This window comes from Camarhynchus parvulus, chromosome 4, assembly GCF_901933205.1.
Source record: "Camarhynchus parvulus chromosome 4, STF_HiC, whole genome shotgun sequence".
Classification (NCBI taxonomy): Eukaryota; Metazoa; Chordata; class Aves; order Passeriformes; family Thraupidae; genus Camarhynchus; species Camarhynchus parvulus.
This window is the reverse complement of record NC_044574.1, coordinates 57,670,912-57,685,130: the sequence shown is the minus strand read 5'-3', so window position 1 is coordinate 57,685,130 and position 14,219 is coordinate 57,670,912. Positions and strand designations below refer to the sequence as shown.

Below are 14,219 nucleotides of genomic sequence, written 5' to 3'. Positions count from 1 at the left end.
GCTGACCACAAATGTTTTAAGGATGTTCTGAGTTCTTAAAGACACTTCACAGAGCAGATAATGATTTTCTCAAACTCACCAAAAGTAGGGGGCTTTTGTGGAAAACTGAATTTTAGACTAATATAACAGTTTCTTAAGCAGTCATCTTGCTGCTTGAATCTAAAAATACATTTAATATAATATGCCAGTATTCAGGAAAACATATAAAACAATAAGCATATATTCTTGCAGAAAAAAAATCCCAGTGCTAGAAGAACAGAAAATAACTGCATTGGACAAAAATAATTCAAAAGAGAAGCCTTCAATTCGTAGCAATAATACATCATATTTGTTTGGATTTTTGCTTTTCTAAATCCCATGAGCACCTAACATATCTTTTAGACTATTTTGAAATAATTTTAAAAGAAAATAATGTGGTCAGAATTTTTAAATCAATTGTTAACCCATGATTTGAGTGGCAGCCTGACTAATCAGGAAAACAGCATGAACAAATGGTAAGTAACTACAAATCAAAACACATCAAGAAATAAATGTCTGAAAAAAAAACCCCAGCAATGCACTAGGGAATTCTCTGGCTTCAAATGCTGCACAAATACAGATTGAACTTTAGATGTGTTGTTATTGGTTAAACAATTTTTAATGAAATATAAAGACCTATGTGCTCTTAAATGGATAATTTATGTGCAATGTTATTGTCTCCCAAGGTTTAATTAAATGTTTGCCTTGTGGCTAATCAGCTACAATTAATAAATGAAGCCTATATTCCTGTCGCTGATAGGGAATGTTAAAATGGCCTCCATTGTAATTTCAGTATCACTTTTATGTCTGGTTGATAACAACAATCATTAGATTAATGTATGAGAAACTTCCACAAAATAATTTGGTAGGGACACTGTGACAAAGTTCCAGTAGTATAATGGACAGGTTTATCACAAAGGTTTGGAGGTAAGTACCAGTGGTACTGGATGTGGAAGTGTATGCATACAAAGTGCTTTTCACCCCCAAAGTTTCCAAAATTCAATTTAAACATCTACTCAACCAAAAAAGGAGCAACTGTTCTTAGTCTTATGGATAGAAAGGAGATTACCCAATGGAGTATAAACATCCATTAATCACCAGACCTACTGAACCTAAAGGATGTGAGCTATCTCTGGCATGACACACCTAAACGTTGCCTTAGACTATGTAAGAACAACACATTATTTTCCTAGACATGACTTTTCCATGCCTTTTCACTCCTGCTACTTTAAGTTATACACCTCTATAGGTAAGCCTTTAAAATGTAGATGAGCCTCTACTGGTATTCTCCCATCTGAACACTGATCCTGTAAATCGTGGGCTAACAGAGAACAGGCCAAAGGCAATGCTGGCTGTCGCTGACAGTGCTCCAGAAGTCATCTAGAAAGAGAATTTTAGATCTGCCAACCTCAAAAGACATCTGTTCTCTGTAGTTAGCATGTTGTTATTTGTTACTTATCATTTCCACTGCACTAGTGCACACAGGTCTCAGAGCTGGGCTCCATCACAAAAAGGGATCTGTTGCCTGTATCAGTGTTTTAGGTGTTGCCTGCAATAATAATTGCTGTTGCCTGGATCAGTGTTTTAGATGAGATGCAATCAATGGGTGTGACCAGAAATAGAAAATTATAATGAAAGAAGAGTTTAATAGCAATTAAGAGCAAACAGTCTTCAGGGACCAAGAGCAAAACTTTGGAGTTTCAGCTTATTGGGGAAAAAAAATAATTTGTCTGCCAGCTGAATATGAGCATGTCTTGCTGGCAGTCTTTCTTATTATCTCAAATCATTTTTTTTCACCAATTTAAGCATAATTTATCATAGAAGGAACAGAAGTGTACAGGATAATTCTGCTGTCATCACTTAAGTCATTCATTTTGATTGCACCTCCCTTGATTTAGTTAGATTCTCATTCAGCCACAAGCCATACCACGTACAGCATCATGAAATTCACTCAGAGGAGTGTGAAAGGCTGTAAATACTGCTGTCTTCCATTAGGATAAAGAAAGGCATAATTAATTGCTGTACAGTAAGAATATTGGCGGCATATTCTGTCTCAGGAAATGAAAACTTATTTAAGAATAACTTATTTCTCTTGGGGTTGTAAAGACATCTTTATCTGTACATCACTGTTCTTTTACCCAGGCTTCCATTTATTACAGGATGAAGACTATACAAATTAATGTTTTAGAACTATTTAGCTCAGTTTTTCATGGCACAGCTTGTCCCAGCATACGCCAGAATAAACAGATAATCACAGACTGAATACTGAAAATAGAGTGGAGTTTTCTAAATGTGATTACAGTGCCTTTTTCCTCTCAGTTACTAATATCAGTTCTACACATAAAACATTTTTTTAAATGCTCTATAGGATAAACAGTCATAACCTAATTCTGATTACAATTTCCCATTCAATCATGAAGGAGACCTTCAAACTCACTTGCCTGAGGCACTCAGAAGCTCCAGGTCTTTGACGCTCATGAAAGAAAGATAACAATCACTCTTCAGGGGAGAGAGATTTTATTATACATACCCCGTGGGTTTTTTTTATCCTTTATCAAACTGCACCTTTGTGGGCCTTTAATTTCTTAATGGGTTGTTTATCCTTTCCCCCATAATTCATGATGATAAGCTAGATGTCACAAAGATATTGTTATGGTGATGAAAAAGTTGTTCTGATGAGCTGAGTCAGTGATGTAGTTTGATTAACTTTTTATATAAATCTTCCTAGACAGCTTTCAAAAGAAGGCCAAACAAGTCAGTTGACATTGTAACAAATTTTTCAGTAGGTGAAAGTCCATCTGATGCAGACCTATAAAAATACCCGAAATAAGTAAAGAGAACCAGGAGGACATATCGATGGCATGAATTCCATTTTATCATAACATATAAAGTGCATGCTGGGCCACTTTGGTCTGTAATGCATGAAGAATTGTAGGGGGATACAGTATGGGTAAATGAAGATGGTACAGAATGTAATCTTATCCCCTAAAGAGTTGCAGCTGAACCAATTACTAAAGATCAGGAGCAGGCCTGATGTTAACAGGCCACACCTGTGGCCAATAAGAACAAGTGTTATAAAAGAGTGGATTGGTGGGATCTGGAGTCAGGTGGTTGCTGCAAGGACCGGGCAGAGTCAGTGCTGAGAGGAGTTGCCTACGAGAAACGCCGAGAAGGTACGAAACTCTGGAGATATAGAACCTTTGCATAGAACTCTTGATATATAAGACAACATAGAATATAGAGCTTACAATGGCATGATATAAAGACTTAAGAGCATGACTTTTGCAAAGCTGTATTGTTTGCAATTCCAACATTCATGACTAAGTTTATTAGGTGCTCTCAGGAAAATGCCAAGAAAATCTATGTACACTGATTGCTGCCTGGTAGCACGCTCAGTGTTGCCCCCCTCCAGTTCCCTGATTTTGTATTTTTAATAGTTTGACCTTTTCTCCCTTTTTTTCCTTCATACTTTATACCATGATATTTTAGTTTTCACCAAGCCTCTCCCTCTTCCCTCCCTTCTAAAGTGATGGACCGGGGACACTTCAAGTTTGAGGCATTTTTGTGTAGTGGACAGGTGGATAAGTAACAGAAAAATCAGAACTAGCAGGGACCAAAGATGAACAGGTAGGCAGGAATCAAAACACTTTTTTTTTAATCAGCAGTATTCAAGTATTCAGTAGTGTCCAGATATGTTCTGGTAAGTTTTGAGCATTGCCACATTTAAGCACAGCAATTTGTTTTCCATGTAACCATTAAAAGTGCAAAAACATATTTCCTAAGGGTACAAGCTACTCATACATTGCACTTTTTGCCTCGCTAGGTTACATTTTTGAATGTGCCAATGTCTGAAATCAATTTTTTTTTTCAAACAAATTAATTCTTCACAGAGTTTTTGCAAAGAGCAGCTGCTATAAGATATTGTCATTCCTTGGACATTATCATTGCTTACAGAATTGGGAGAAAATCCACTCTAATGATAAGAACAAAAAAGTGCTAGCAACTGAATTTTTTTTCTATGGACTGACATCCTTTCTCTTCAGGACTTGCAGGCCAAACATTTCTAGGCAAATTAAATTGTTGCTAGAACACAGCATTGTAATAGGAGTTGGTTTCATCCTTAACCACAGAAAGGCTCCTGCCTCTTTATATTACTATAGAGATGTAGACTGCCTTTGATTCTCTGCTAAAGAGTGTTCTCTCTAACTTACATATTGTTTGGCATGCAGGATCCTTTGAACACATCTCCGTAAAAACATTCTTACTTTGCTTCCAAGTAAAATGAATTATATATGTTTAACACAGGAGATGTAGCCATGGTGTAAATGTCTCCTTGTGAAGTGCTCCAGATATCGTTCCAGAATATTAAGAGTAATTTTAAATCTGCTGGTTTATCTGTTCTATTTTTACAAGATTTCTTTATAAGTTTATGTACAAGATACAAATAATTGTCTCGTTGAAGTGTTTAATCCAAAAAGCCAAATGATAATAAGTCAAATGCTTTACTGAAGTCGAATTAAATTACATCAATAAGCAAAACCTGCAGCCTCATTAAGACAGCAAAGTCTGATTGCCAGGCTCTATTTTTCTGCCAGGATATAAAGATTTTTTAGCAGGAGCCCACAGTAATTGCAAATGTCTTTCTTCTTTGAAATTATTATATAATATATAATATAATTATATATATAATTATATATAATATAATAATAATATATATATAATAATATAACTCAGTTATATTAATATAACTGAGTTAACAATATTGGCTATTCTGTATTTTGCCTGATCAATGTCACACTGGTAAACTATTATTATCCCATTTATTCTTTTAAGCTATTAGAACACTACTAGCTTCACCTTCCTTAAAAAAGTCTTAGCGTTTCAACAACTTCTGAATATGAACATTGATAGACATGTTCATTCCAAAAGCTTTTTCTTTCTGTAACTGAACCATTCTCCCTCATCTTTGAATAGAAAACAACTCTTCAACATATTTAACAACATATTTACATCAGCAGCCATCTTCCCAAATGACAGAACAATTATGTGTATCTTTAACATTTGAAGTTTGTCGCTGATTAAGGTTTAAGCTCTCATCCTCGGGTCTTAATAGGGTCTTCTTGCTATTCAGATAATTTTCTGTATTCTGTATTTGCAAATCCCCTCCAATTTCCTCATTTTAACTCAGTTGACCATATGCATATTTCCCTCATAACCTTTTACTTGCCACAGCAGTTTTCTACAATTCCTACCTTTCAGTGTACATGAAGGACACCACATTCTTTCTCCGTTTTGCCGATGTTTGCCTTGTAAACCACCCTGGCTTTTCAGCAAACATATTCCTTAGTTGTGGCATTCTGGCTGAATGCAGTGGTATCTGCACTACCACTCTTAAACCACTTCCAATTATTATTCTCTCACTTCAGATTAAATTTCTTCTCCCAACAGACTTACCTTATAATAATATTCACCTTTATAAAATTAGCACTTCCAAAGGATTAAATATATGTATTATTGGCTTGGACTTAATTCTGTTTGCACATATCAAATGTGATCAAATCATTATCAGTTATACCTAAGCTATGGCTAATTTTTAGTTCTGTGATCAATTCCTTTTCATCTGACAAGATGAGATCTAATATAAAATTCCTCTGTGTTGGATGCAACATTTTTTGAGTTAGGAAATTGATATTTTAAATATTTTGAAATTCCAAGTACATTTTAACACTGGCAGCATGAGACCTTCAGCATGTGTCACTCAGCCTGAAATTCACTCAGTCCAGCAGTGCTTTCCCTATGTGTTGTAGGTGGGCAAGGCATAGGTCATGCTGTTCTCTAGTGTGATTTGATATCAGCTAAGTACCCTGTCAGCTTCTGACTTTTCCACTAGAACATTGACCCATAAACATGCAAGATCCTTTGTTTTCGATTGCCATCAACTCAGAAACAGGTAATGACATTTTTAAGTGCTTTCTGTCCACTTGATCCTTCCAAAATAGATTATAGCAATTGATTCTGACATTCCTGTTTTCCAAACAGCTGTAGCAATAAAAACTAGGTCAAATCTGTACTAAAAAAAATGATCTCCTGCCAGTGTCAAGTTTCCAACATGAAAAGAGAAGTCACTGAAAAATCTCTGCTCTTTATATTCTGTAACATCCCAATTGGGTTTCTCTTACAGTTTTTATTTGCACTTAGGAAAAGCTCATTGATTCCTTCTCAATATTTCCATTTCTGACCAGCCCCCAGACAGCCAAGCAGGCCAGCCCCTTAGAACAGCTCCTTTGTGACAGTCTGTGTATCTTTAACATTAAATTAAGGAGCAAACCCTCATCCACAGAAAGTAAGGACATTTTCCACAAACCAAATGCCTTCATGTTGTCACTTACTCAGAGATTCAGTCTAATGGTTTTTTTCTACTTGCTCTTTCCCTTACTCAGAAGTCCTGAAGCACTTCAGGAAGGTTCAGAGGTCCTCAAAGGATGGAGGGCAACAAAGATGATTCAGGGACTGGAGCGTTGGTCTTACAAATAAAGGCTGAGGGAGCTGATCCTGTTCAGACTGGGAGGGGACCTCATGAAGGTCAGTTAGTATCTGTAGGAGGGATGCCAAGAGGATGGACCAGGCTCTGCTTCGTGCTCTGCTGAGCAATAGGACAAGAGGCAACAGCAGAAACTGAAGCACAGGAAGTTCCACCCGAATATGAGGAAGAATTTCTTTACTGTGCAGTGACCACACACTGGAACTGATAGTGAGGGAGGCCACAATCTCTCTGGACTGAGATTATTCATGGACCATCTGGGCACAGTCCAGTGCCATGTGCTCTGGGACAGCCCTGCTTAAGCAGGGAGGTTGGACCAGATGAATGACCCACTGTGGTGCCTTCCAACCCTAACGATTCCGTAATTCTGTGAAAGAAGAAAACCTGCTCTGTGCAGGTGACCCTATAGCATCTGAGAGACTGCCCACGCTTCCCTAGGTGTCCACACGATCCTGCCTCTTTGCTTGCCAGCTGCAGAAACTCGCTCAGCTTTCAGGGACGCTCCCGTTTGAGGCAGCCCGTTCGGAGCCCACCTGAGCTCCTGGAAAGCGCACCAACACCTCGGACCGTGCCGATTCCTCACAGCCCCCGCGCTTCCCAGGGTCTAACCCGGCTTCAGCGCCTCCCCGAGCCCGCTGGGAAGAGATGGGACGGTCCTTGAGGGCTCCGGTAGCCCGGCCTTAGCGCCGCCCGGCCCCGTCGCCATGGCGAGGCCGCGGCGTCCAGTGAAGGGCCGGGCCGGCGGAGAGAGCTCGTCCTGCGGCCGCGCCATGAGCCCAGGTCTGTGCGCCGGGGAGCTCCGGCCGATGGGGGTACATTTTATCGGTGCAGGAGCCAAGGGCCGGGGTGTGTAGCGGGACAGGTGAAGGCACACGCTGAGGTGTCCCTGGGCGGTGGTTGGTGACAGCCAGGCAGCGGCGGATGGCGGCTGAATTCCCAGCGCCGCAGGGACGGAGGGCATCGAGCATATGGGTCAGGCTGAGGCCGTGACCGCGTCCAGGTCACTTGGAACAAATAGCATCTATCACGCTGGCTGTAGATTTTAAAAATGTATTGGTCGTTTTTATTTTTTTAATCAATTTACACTATTACTTTCAGTGTAGTAAAGCTGTGTGCCAGTAAGTGTGTCCTGTCACGTTCTGATGTCCCTTTATCTTGCGAGGTGCCAATAGCAGCAGATATGCCCACGAAGGCAGCCGTGGGGTGCATCCATCCCTGCTTCCTCTCCTCCTTCCCGGGGAGGGAAATCCTCAGCCTTCAGAAGATGTGTAGGAAGAGCAAAGGGGTTTCCCAAAAGGTGCTGGGAAAGGCGCCATTGCTATCAGCTGGTGTTTTACTTTGGCTTCAGTGCGCCTTAGAGCAATTACATCCATGGGGAGATTCCTTCCATTGTGGGATTAAGTGAAGCACTTCTTTAGAAACAAACTGTACCACCTCATGTTTTGCTGAATTCTGTGGGTGTTTGATTAAGTAAATGAGACGTGGCTTGGACTTTATCATAAAGGAGTAAGATGTAAAGTGGTCTTTAAATGACCAGCAAGGAAATTTACAAGACTGAAATAGCGTGGGTTTCAGAAGGATGTGGTGCCTTCTGTCATGTGTCTGTGGTTGTAATTTACCTGTAAGAATTAGTTACCTTGAAAATGAGAGAAATACACCCTCCATTTTGCTCTGAAAGCAATCTCCCACATCTAAAGTAAGAGTTCAGTTGGCATTATTATGAAGAAGCTTGGGGTTTGAAAGAGGAGCCAGGGCAGTATTTTAGTCCTTGTGAGGCAGAAGCATGCTAAGAAAAATGTCTGCATATGTGCCTCGTGTGAGATCTGTGTGCCTGATAGCCTCTTTTCCCATAGATTTGATTTCTGTGGGTTGGGAACGTGGAGCACGTGAGCCAGCCATTCGTTGTGTGCTCCAGCCAGGTGCTTTGTGGCAGTCCCCAATTGAGAGCTCCCTATCAATAGCTTTCCATGGCTGCAGTGGCTCTGTGGGGGTCTCCTTGCAGCTGCTTCCCCCCCTTTTCTGCCCCACAGCTGCAGTCAGCCCCTCTGTCTTGCCAAATTCCTCAGCTTCCACTAAGGCATGGTTGTGTTCATTTTCCCGCCTAATACCTCTCCACAAAGAAGCTTGTAGAAAGCTTTGCATCTTCTCTGGGCTTCAATATTGATGTTCCAAAGTCCAATTACTATTTCTCACTGAATAGCATCTTCCTAAAAAAGGGTTTTCCTTTCTATGTAGTTTTTGTATACAAACCTGTCATTCTTTGTGAGAAGTATAATCTTTTATAGTGATGAATTACCCATATGTTTTTTGTTCTATTGATTTTTTTTTCTTTTCTAGGACACACTTCTGTTAAATTTCACTGCCTCTAATTGCAGACCAGTTTATCTATAAATAATACCTATTTCTTTTTGTAAAAATATTATCATTAGTACAGGGCCCGAGAAGAATGACTTAGGAGAAATATCCTATCCTGTCATCCTTTGAAACTATAATTCTCCTTATTATTCAGTTCTCAGTAACACAATTTAAAAAATTACTTCAATATAACTGTAGAAAAATACTGCATCAGTGAAATGGCTTTTGATCCCAGAAAGGCTAATATATAAAATATCTGCTAATCTGATGCTGATCATTCAGTAACAAATTGATTCATATCTAATACCTATTTCCCAAAAAATAAATTCCCTTTCACTAAATGTAGCAAATAGTTAAATTTTTTCCCCCCTCTTATTATATTCTGTTTTTCCATCCCTATTAAAAGTTTATGCCTTCAGGCCTACCAGCAGGGCATGCAATACCTACATTAAACCAAATTTAAAAGTAAGGGTGCTCCTGCTGCTAACGTCCTCAGATCACAGACATGCAAAATGAAGGAACTGGCAGCTGAAACTTTAATGGTAGGAAGTGTAGACTGAATACTTGGGGAAAAAACACAGTAGCTCTATATGACAAAAAAGTCCTATTAGCATTTATGTACTTCAAGATGACAAGCCAGACGATTCTCAGTAACTGTGAGGCTTTTGGCTTTTGTTGTAAGTAAAACCCTGTGTTGTAAGTATAGCATTACTTACTTTTTTTTTCCTTCAAAAGCTTGTTTCTAGTATGATTATGTAGGATTTTGAACATTAACACAGTGCCTGTAGTTGCTTTGCACTCGGTATATTCCATCATCTGTCCATGTTGTGTATTAAGTTAAAATCTTATCACTACTTGGACCTAGATAGCTTGAGGAAGTAAATGAGATAGCTCAGATGAATCCCATGCAGGTATTGGTTCCTGAATCAGCTGTCCCTATGGAAATCAAAAGCACCTCAGTGAAAGAGAGAAATCCATGGAAAGATAAATAATGACCATTCCTTTGTGCTGTGTCCTACTGAAGTAATGCTGTGATTTGTGTGGAACTGGAGTTGGGTTTTAATGCACTGGAAATAACAGAAAGTGACCTGGGAAGCGGCACAAGAAAGAAAAGAAACCACATTGCTGTGAAGGGGTTGTTTCAAGTAATGTTGGTTTTGTTTGTTTGTTTTAGTGCAAATGAAGGTGTTGCCTCAAGCAGTCCTCCAAAGCCCAGGGGAACATCCCAAGTTCATAGAGCAGCCTCTTTGCCCTCCATTAGAGTTTGCAAGGTAGGTACCACTTCTCTTTCAAACCATCATTTCTGCTGTGAGCAGCTTCAATCAGCTGTGCCACGGTGATAAATCATGTTTGCTCTTTTGCAATATTTAAAACTACAAAAATCATAGGCAAGGAAATTCTCTCTTAAGAAAGTTCCAAAATTAAAAAAAGAAAAAAATTTCCATTTGATTAAAATGGATTTCTTGTTCACAACTGAGTGATTTAAAATTAAATAGGAGCCAACTTACTGGTGAAGAAGACTTTTTGTACACTTTATGAAGTACTGTAAGTTATTATGGAAACACCAGAGAAAAAGGATAAATTGGCTTGAAAAAGGCAAGTGATAACCTCTAGAAGAAAAGAAATGGTGTCTTTTAGCAAATGCCATCCTCATCTCAATTCTGTAAAAAGAAGCAACGTTCATTCCAAGTCACAGTCTCTTTTCTTGACATTAATTAATTAATTAATTTTAATGGTTTTAATTCTTGTTGCATATAGGAAGCCATAATGATTTTCTTGAGCTGATGGAATTTCCTAGTGTATTTTTTTCCTAAGCATCACCTGCCCATGTTTTCTGTGTTATTGCTGCACTAGTATCATCCATAATAACAGCCTAGGTGAGATGAGTATTTGTTATTTTTAGTAAGCTCAGCTCTTTATGATGGATGACCATGTTTGTAGTTGCATCAGTCCAATACAGGTTATTACAGAACTTCTGTAATACAGCAATTAGTTTGCAAGTTTTTGCTTATGTTTGTTTTTTTTTTCCCCTTGACTGTAGTTTTCTTTAAGTTTGGGGGTGTTACCAGTCAGAAGTCAGAAATTCATACTTTGGCTATAAGGCAGGTGGCATTTTAAATTGTATATGATTCTAAGGGCTTTCCCTCTGAATTTTTAATATTTATTTCATAAGATACCTTTGTAAAGACAATGGAAAGGCATCAGGCTTTTCTTTGTTTCATTTTGAGATGCTTTTTAACTGCAGTGCTCTTTAATTGCAGTAGGCTGATAGGAATTTGCCTGCTGCAATTCACTGTTTCTGTTTGGAGGTTTTGACTTTCTCTCCCTTCTTCCAAAGATCTTCCTAAAATTTTATTATTCTGAAAATTTTGATATTGAGAACATTTTGGTGTTGATTTTAAGTGAATTTTCATGGCAATATCAATAAGGTGTACATCAGTAGCAGCTCCTGTGGATTGTGTTAAGTGCAGCCTCGAAGCACAAGCCTCTGCTGGTGCCACTCAGCAGCAGCAAATTCTGGAACAAATTTAAAGGCATTATTTGTAAGGGAAGTTTTCACTGTTACATTGTTTTAAATACAGATATGTCAAAATATCTCTGCCTTGCTTAGCTGTTTTGTTTTCATTTAAATGAACTTTGTGAAGTGTCTTCAGTATTCTCAGAGCAATAAGGAGTGTGATGCTTATAATAGCTAACATTATGAAAAGAGTTTACTCTCATCACTGTAATGAAAGACAGCAGTGTAATACAGACAGAGAAAGAGCAAAGTAATGGATTTATGTGGAACACTAATGCTGAATTTCTTTTATCTTTGAGTGATTAACCAGACAATCTTTGTGCTCTTTCTTAGAAGGATAAAAATAAATTCACATTACTTTTATAAAGATTACATCCTCTAAAGTTGGGATATCACATTCTATTTATATACACCTTCTGGTCAGTAAGTGCATATTAGCCTTTCCAGGCATCTCGTGTGTGTCAGAGTGGAGATGCAAAGATAGGGTGGCTGAAGTGAAAGGTGAAAGGGTGCACAGTTCACATTTTTAGGATTCATACATCCTGAAATTTGCTCTTTAGTTTGATGACCTTCAAATTATCCCCTCAGTGGAGCACCTTTTGCACTATGCTGCTCAAACTGTGGAAAGCCAGGAGCAGTATTAAAAGATTGCATTGCACCAAGGAAAACATCTTGAGTTGGACTTGGGAATTCTTTTCTTGATTTGCCTTCGTTTTTAATTTTGGAGAAGCTGAATATGAAGTAGATTGTACCTCTCTGGTCCATACTGATAATAGAAAAATGTAACAGTTCTGATTTAGGAAACAGTTTAAATATGGATAGCTTAATCAATTATTACTGATGTAGCTAAGACACAATTTCTTTTAGTTTAGACAGAAATATCAGCTAACCAGATCCCCTGAAAGCTTATATCACCTCTGTTTTCTTTCAGAAATGAAGATTTGAACTAACTACAGACCAAAAAATTAAAAAGATACTTGTACGTGCTTATAGAATGTCTGATATATTACTTTGTCAATATTTCAGTGTTTAGCTCTACTTGGTGATGATAATATATTATACATGCTGCAGAAGTCTATGTTAGCACCTTACAGTGTTTCTTTTAATTTTTTTCATTTAAATTTAGGATTCATTTGATCAAAGACAAAGATGCCATAGATGATTATTTGGCGAAGAATATCAAAGGGGTGTCAACACAAGAAGCTGCTGCGTAAGTTGGCTTTTTCAAGGCATTTTAACATCCATAAGTTTATTGTTTCCTTTGTTTCTAGTCATCATAGTAATTTAAATTTAAAGTTCCCTAGGCCCTACCCTTTTTAGTGGAACTTGGCATTTAAAAATTGAAGTTGATATTAAATAATGATGTTTCATTTCTCCTGATGTTAAATATATCAAAGCATTTATCTCCTTGGTTTTACTAATTTGTATATTTACCAATTAGATCAGATTTGTAACATTGTTGTTAAGATTGTGTCAGTAATTTATATTGATATTGTGCTGCCTTTTTTTTTTCTTTTCCCTTCTCTTTTTTTTTTCTGAGCCTTTGTGAAATATCTCCTTTGGGGTGGGAGCTGAGTGTACTAACATACACGTTCTTCTAATTTTGAATTACTATTTAGCCAAGCCCAAGTGCTGACTTCTGTGGTGAAGCATTTAATACCCTATTAGTTATTTAAAAACCCAGTGAATGAAAGAAATCTAGATAACTTTTGATTTCTTACAGCTGAGGTATTTACATTCAGAAGTTACAAGAGACTATGACTGACTTATTCTTCTGGAGTATTTTAAGAGATCTGGGGTTCAGCACCATCAAAATTAATGAAAGAATTCTAACAAACTGGATTGCTGGTTGCTTAAGTGAGCTGATTTATTTATTTCAATATTTAAATAATAAAAGGATGCATATACAAGGGCTCTAGGCACCTTAACAATGAATATTGCAAGATCACCCTTGCAGCATAAAAACATTCTATCAGTCAGACAGGAATTCCACCAGCTAGTTTCTTGCAAAATATGCTTCTTTCCTCCTTCCTAGCCTAAGAATGTCCTTGCAAACCTTCCCTAAAAACTTCCAAGTTGAAATCTAGGAAATTACTGCAAGTATCAGAGCTCAGGGAGCAAGCACAGAAGTGAGCACCTTCCCTTACTGTCCCCCTGGTTCCACCCCAGCTGTGGAACTGGTTGCTCTGCTCATTACACTCCAACAATTGTCACAGGCTGAGTTGCCTTCCCAGGGAGCTCCTTTCTGCCCTCAGCCCCAGTGGATTTCCACGCCATGCCAGGGACACAAGTGTTCTCTCTGAGGTGATTACACAGGAAGTCATTGCTATTTTAGGAAGGCCTTGGGGCTTCAAAGTGCATTTTACAAACAAACAAAAAAACAATGCAAAAATTCCTCCTACGTGATGTTTTTATATCCAAACCCTGAGTCTGAATGTTGTGGCAAAGGAAACCAGTGAGGGCATCCACAATGAAGTAAGAATTTTATCATCTGTTCTGCAATACCTACACAAAGTGGAGCTCCCTTACAGTTTTGTAGGAGGCTGTTTTTCCAAAGTTGCCAATGCCTCTTAGAAGATTAAACTGAAATATCATATGTATTCTGGTGTATTTCTGTGGAGATTTTTAAAGTGCCTACCTTAAAAGGTTCCATTCATGTTCTGTGCATTTAATTCTCTTAGAATTTTAGCTTTTGATAATGAATCAGCAGTTATGAAATTTCTCTCTCTTCCTAATGCTCTTCCATAACCTTGATAAAATCATTTGAGAGCAAACAAAAGGTAGCAA

General features: G+C 38.2%; 1 protein-coding gene across 1 annotated transcript in view; it reads left to right on the top strand.

The window, feature by feature from the left end:
- The first annotated feature begins 7,267 nt into the window (after positions 1-7,267).
- TTC29 (tetratricopeptide repeat domain 29) overlaps positions 7,268-14,219 on the top strand; it is a 114,452-nt gene continuing 107,500 nt past the window's right edge. Inside the window, exons 1-3 of the mRNA XM_030948399.1 lie at positions 7,268-7,339; positions 10,089-10,185; positions 12,559-12,642. Of these exons, the coding sequence (XP_030804259.1) occupies positions 7,330-7,339; positions 10,089-10,185; positions 12,559-12,642 (191 nt within the window). The 5' untranslated portion in view covers positions 7,268-7,329. The remainder of the gene's footprint in view (positions 7,340-10,088; positions 10,186-12,558; positions 12,643-14,219) is intronic.